We start from the raw sequence: 5463 nt of genomic DNA, 5'->3' as shown, positions 1-5463 counted from the left end.
AAGAAGTTTCACTTCAAAAATGTCCGCTCAAGGGAAGTTCCCGTCTACTAAGGCGCCCGTTAGGAGAGGTTACCTACTCGGCTACGGTGGTCAAAAGCTGTGTTGCTTTTAAATTCATAGTTTTCATGTGCATAGACTGTAGAAGGGAGAGTAATGAATAATTTGTGGTATTTTCGACGCGGGATGCCAATTTACCTTGGACTTCCAGTTGCTCAAATATAATTTTGACAGAAAAAAATATTTTTCATAATTTTTGCGGCCATCCTTTTGTCCACCATTTGACAGCATTTATACACCGGATAAAAATATGCGATTTACCTACATAAGTATAGTATTTTATTATAAAATGTTTTTATTAAAAAAAAAAAACAATTACAAATGATCGTATTCTAAGTAATTTATTCAATATTTCCTTTTCGGTTGTATGTATAAACATGAAATTAATAATAAAGGAAGTATAATAAAGTCGTTCGATAAATTAAACATTAAAATAAATATTGCAAGAATAAAAAGTGTGAATAAGAACAAAATTTTAACAAATGTTATAGAATTGTACTTAAACAAAATAGTAGAAATTTTATTGAAGAATATAAAAATTAATAGGAAAATTAAATTGAAAAAAGGAAATGCAAGGTAAGTCAAGGAGTTGCAGTCCCAAATAAGAATTCTACAACTAAGTACAAGTATTTTATTAAAATAAATTTAGCTAAAAGTACTGCATATTCAGTATTACGTAATTAAAAAAAAAATAATAATAATTCGCGAAAAGTTCTGTGGAAGGCTTAAAGGGAGAGACTCATTTTATTGCTCTCTTGAGAGCGAGAATATCTATTACAAATAAACAGAAAGTTTAGTAAGTACTAATACATATTAGCGGATTATTCACATACACTTATGTATTATTTGTTTACATGCTAGAAGTGCATAAGTCTTTGAGGTTTTTTTTTTATTTATTTCCACTCTCTTTTACTGTATTATTTTATTACTGCGTATTTCTTTTATGTTTTTTTTTTATTAGCATTTCATTTGTTTAACCACTTATCACTGTACTCTCTCTCTATTAGTGAGAGTTCAAAAGTAGTCGCTTGTATAGAAAAAGTACTTATGTCCATAAGTAAAAGTAAAAAATTTAGCCACGAAACTGCGTTGGTGTGCCAAAATATTTCGTGCTTTTTTACAGCTAAGTAAATTTAACAAAGTCTAGGCTGCTGCAAGCACACAGAGGCATCACTGCACTTACTCGGTGTCTTCTTGGTTTGTCGAATTTCTGTGCGGTTTTTACTTTATTTTATCTTAACTTAATACACTAAATAGCGTCTATCAAAAAGTGTTTGACTTTCTGACATTTTCTGCTACTTCCTCTATATATGTATGTATGTATGTATGTATATGTAGGTTTCCTTGCTGATATCATCTTCTGCTGCGCATCTACAAAGACGCTATGAACGGTGTTAAATCGGGGAATTTGAAAATATTTTGTGGTCGTGAACGTTGCACACGCACCGGTGCTTGTACTGAGGCTTGACGCGCCTGCGCAAAGTTGCCGCCATTGCCGTTGCCATTCAAATAGATGCCACACTGAGAGTTGCATACTTCATCACGTAGAATGGCGTCTTTGGGCCATTGACGTATCAGTTGGCCGCAATCGGTAATGCGTAGCGAGGCGCATTGTGGCTGTGGGGGTGAAAGAGCGCGGTTTTTTATTTATTATTTTTTTTTTGTATTACATACACTGGCTGAAATTAGAATTTTTTTGGTTAATTTTTCAACTTACGCCTTCGGCTGAGCACACACAGCTGGTACAGGGTGATGGGAATGCGGATTCACCAACGCGCACATGTCTATTGCCTATCTGACAGCCTTGGACATTTTCACGCCACAAACTTAAATCGATTTGCGGCATGGAAGAGCAGGGCACACGTGGATTGCTGGAATGAGAGAAGGGGAAGAAAAAGCGAGAAGTAGTAAAATTAAAATAAATTCTTAGCAGAAGAAATTTTTAATGAAAAAATGTGTTGTTTACCGTTTACTTTTTTCACTCTTAATATATACATTAGGGTGTTCAATATTTTTTTTCGGCTACCCTTCAGAATTGCAAAATACGAAAATAAAATTTTTTTATATGGGGAATATAAAAATTTTTTAGAAGTGCTGTAAAGTCGTCAAAATAAATATTGAATTGACACCCATGGCCCAAGCAAAAGGAATCATGAAATATTTTTTCATCGAATGAGAATATTTCCCTTCAGACATCTTCAAGACATAAAATTATGATGCATATTTAACATTAAGATTGTACTTACTACTTTTTCAAAACCGGTAATTTTATCTCTTATATACAAAAATTTATAATTTTATGTGTTCGTAACCACATCACGCACATAACGAAAAAAAGTTACTAAAATTTCAAAGTTAAATATGTATTAAGATTTTACTTTTTTAATACCTCTGAGGGATAAATTCTTATTCGATCAAAACATACTTAGTTTCAACGATTCTATAGTAATTCTACAATAAATGTTATATCCCCATGTAAAATATAGAGAAAACTTCGGTACGGGCAAATATTAACCGATTTGAAAATGAAAAAGTACAGGTCTCCTAATTTTAGATATTCTTCGGTTTTTTAAAAAGTTCCAAAAAGTTGAGTTTCTTGTGCATTTTTGGACAACATCATACACATGATAAAAATAGACACGACCTTTTATACAAAAAATTACAGATCACCAGCAGCGCAGCTCAGCATTTTTGGACCACCCTATATGGGTGTTCATCAATTCTGAACGTTTGAAAATATCCAGTAGCGATAGACTATCAACAATGACGTGGGTTCCAAGGCGCTTATGCTCTGACTGTTTGCCGGATGACAGGATATAAGTACTTAGTCTTGTTCTCGTTCATCACCAAACCCATTCGCTTTGCTTCTCTATTTAATTCCAAAAGGTTCTAAGGATGAGTTAAAAAGTGCAATCCAAGAACAAGATACAGACGTTTAGACCCTAGCCTCGCAAAAGCTGGGGAGCTTAAAATAAGGTGTTGACATGTTTCCACCTTATCGTCAACTAAGCCTTATGAGGGAGGATCCGGTGTGATATTTAGTACCAAAGCGTAGTTTTCACTTAGCTTTTGCTATGCAGACGCATACAGTACCTGCTCCAATGCAGCCTGTATTAACTCAAAAATGCTCCCACCATCTCTTTTACCGGTGAGACCAATTCATTCGCTCCATCTAAGTCGAACTAGGAAATATTCAGAAGCAACTGAAAGGGAAGTCAGAAATTCCTCCCCATGCTTTGTTTTCCGCTTGACTATCAAAGCAGTTGCTAAGCTTCCTTGTCGACGTCACTCAAAAGTACTTTGAGGCTTTGGCTTCACTAAATACTGGATACAAAAGTACTTAGTAATTTTGACTTGATTAAACACCTATTCCTCAGTGTAAATATGAAGAATTTTGGGATTCGGGCCTGTTGGACTTCTTCTGAATTTTCGGGCCCATTTCAGGATTTTTCGGGACTATTTCGGGATTTTCAGTATCTTAAGGTTATCGACACTTTTCGGGATTCCCTGCATTCTCGAGTTTACTTTGGGATTTTCAAGACTATTTCCGGATTTTCAAACCTTTCGGAATTCTCGGAACCATTTCATGATTTCCGGGATTCTTGGAACTATGTCATCGTTTTTGGGACTACTTCGAGATTTTCTGGAGTATTTCCGATTTTCGAGATTCGGAACTGTCGCGAGATTTTCGAGGCCTCTTCAGAAGTCTCTGGATTTTATTAAGGTTACGAAGACTATTTCGAAATTTCGGGACTATTTCGATATTCTCAAAATTATTTAGGGATTTTCTGAACTATATCGTGGTTTTCGGGACTGTCCTGGCATTTTCAAGATTATTTCGGATTTTCCGGGACTATCTCGGGGTTTTCAGGATCTTAAGGTTATCAACACTTTTCGAGGTTTCCAGTATTCTCGGGACTACTTTGGGATTTTCAAAACTATTTCCGGATTTTCGGACATTTCGAAATTCTCTGAACAGTTTCATGATTTTTAGGGATTTTCTGAACTATATCGTGGTTTACGGGACTATCTCGGGATTTTCAAGACTATTGTGGATTTTTCGGGATTATCTGGAGATTTTTCGGGACTAACTGGTGATTTTTGGTATTCTCGGGACTATTTCGTTAACAAATCGACTGATTTTTAATTTAAGATAATTCAGATAGGTCAGCTTTGTTTTATGTGAAGAGGACAAGGAGTTAGAATAATTAATTTCAGCTCCGGCACCTACAACATTAACCCGAACTTAGCATCAATTTAGACACCACTATATAACGTAAAGTTAAGAAAATTGTACGTTGGTTTACTCACAGGAAGTTACTGGGCAGATCGAGAGCAGCACGTTGCATATCGCCAGGAATCTCCAAGTTATCACAAATGAATTTCGCCAATGTCACCTTACGAATTTCAGCGAGTTGCGCCTCGGTGAAACGTACTTCAGAATTAGCGTTTTCATACCTGAAAGAAAAGAAAGATATTTTCTTAATCTAATTTTCCAATGAAGCATCTATCTGAACTCACCAGAAACGATCACATTTGCGCAGTTGACGAAATTGTATACCAATAATGCAAGCCAATGTAGGGCCAACCAAACCACCTTGCAACGGACGTTCGGTCATAGCGCCAGGGAAGAGATCAATATCATCGACGGAAGCATAGATTTTCTTGAAACGATTAATAACTTCATTTGGCATTTCGCGACTAAGATCGCTCCAGGTAGCGGCACGTTTCAGATTGCAAAGAGCGCGATAGTTGTTGTAGCTGGGAATGCCATGATCACGTGCTGAATATATTCGAAATAGATATATTTATTTAGCATGGAAATGATTTGTGTTATTTGAACATTTACCTCTCTGAATATTGAGCGCGATAAGATCAATGCCGGAGAAGGGAATTTTGCGGTCTTCGAACAAGTGATTAGTAACTTCGCCGGTAATGAACTGATCCAAAGTTTCCATGGGAGTGGCGACTAGACCACGCGAAATTTCGTCAATGATGCCGGGCTGTCGAGAAAAAAAAATCGTTTGTTACTAATGCACTTGCATCCCGACAATCCATTTTTTGTCATGGGGCTCACCTGCAGCATAGCATCCATGCGGAAGAAACCATCGCGCAACAGCAGTGGTGGGTCGACAGGTTGGTGGTTCACACTCAAGCGTGGTATGTGTGGACGCAGCAGTGAATGGCCGATACGGAAGGCGGCAGCAGCGAATTCATTGAAAATAATCGGGCTGCATGAGGGATTGTAGTCCTTGTAGTAGCCTTGAGGCAGTAATTTCAAGCCATACAAATTCACAGCGTTCCAACTGAGTACGCGGGGCAAGAACTCATTGAACACCATATGCTGCCACTCGGCAGTGAGTATGCGACGCGCGTGGAAGAACAATTGATCGCTATTCCAGTGTG

General features: G+C 37.0%; 1 protein-coding gene across 1 annotated transcript; it reads right to left on the bottom strand.

Moving 5' to 3' along the window:
• Positions 1-989: 989 nt before the first annotated feature.
• LOC108382382 (thyroid peroxidase-like) lies at positions 990-5455 on the bottom strand. The gene is made up of 6 exons (XM_017638761.1): positions 5135-5455; positions 4907-5060; positions 4579-4840; positions 4369-4515; positions 1775-1928; positions 990-1674 (listed from the first exon to the last, which is right to left on the bottom strand). Exons 1-6 carry the CDS (start codon positions 5396-5398, stop codon positions 1429-1431), a joined length of 1227 nt encoding a protein of 408 aa, XP_017494250.1. The 5' UTR covers positions 5399-5455; the 3' UTR covers positions 990-1428.
• Between the last annotated feature and the right edge of the window lie 8 nt (positions 5456-5463).

Source organism: Rhagoletis zephyria, unplaced genomic scaffold (genome assembly GCF_001687245.7).
Source record: "Rhagoletis zephyria isolate East Lansing unplaced genomic scaffold, Rhagoletis_zephyria_1.1 Rzeph_scaffold_26654, whole genome shotgun sequence".
Lineage (NCBI taxonomy): Eukaryota > Metazoa > Arthropoda > Insecta > Diptera > Tephritidae > Rhagoletis > Rhagoletis zephyria.
This window is presented reverse-complemented; position numbering and strand designations above follow the sequence as displayed.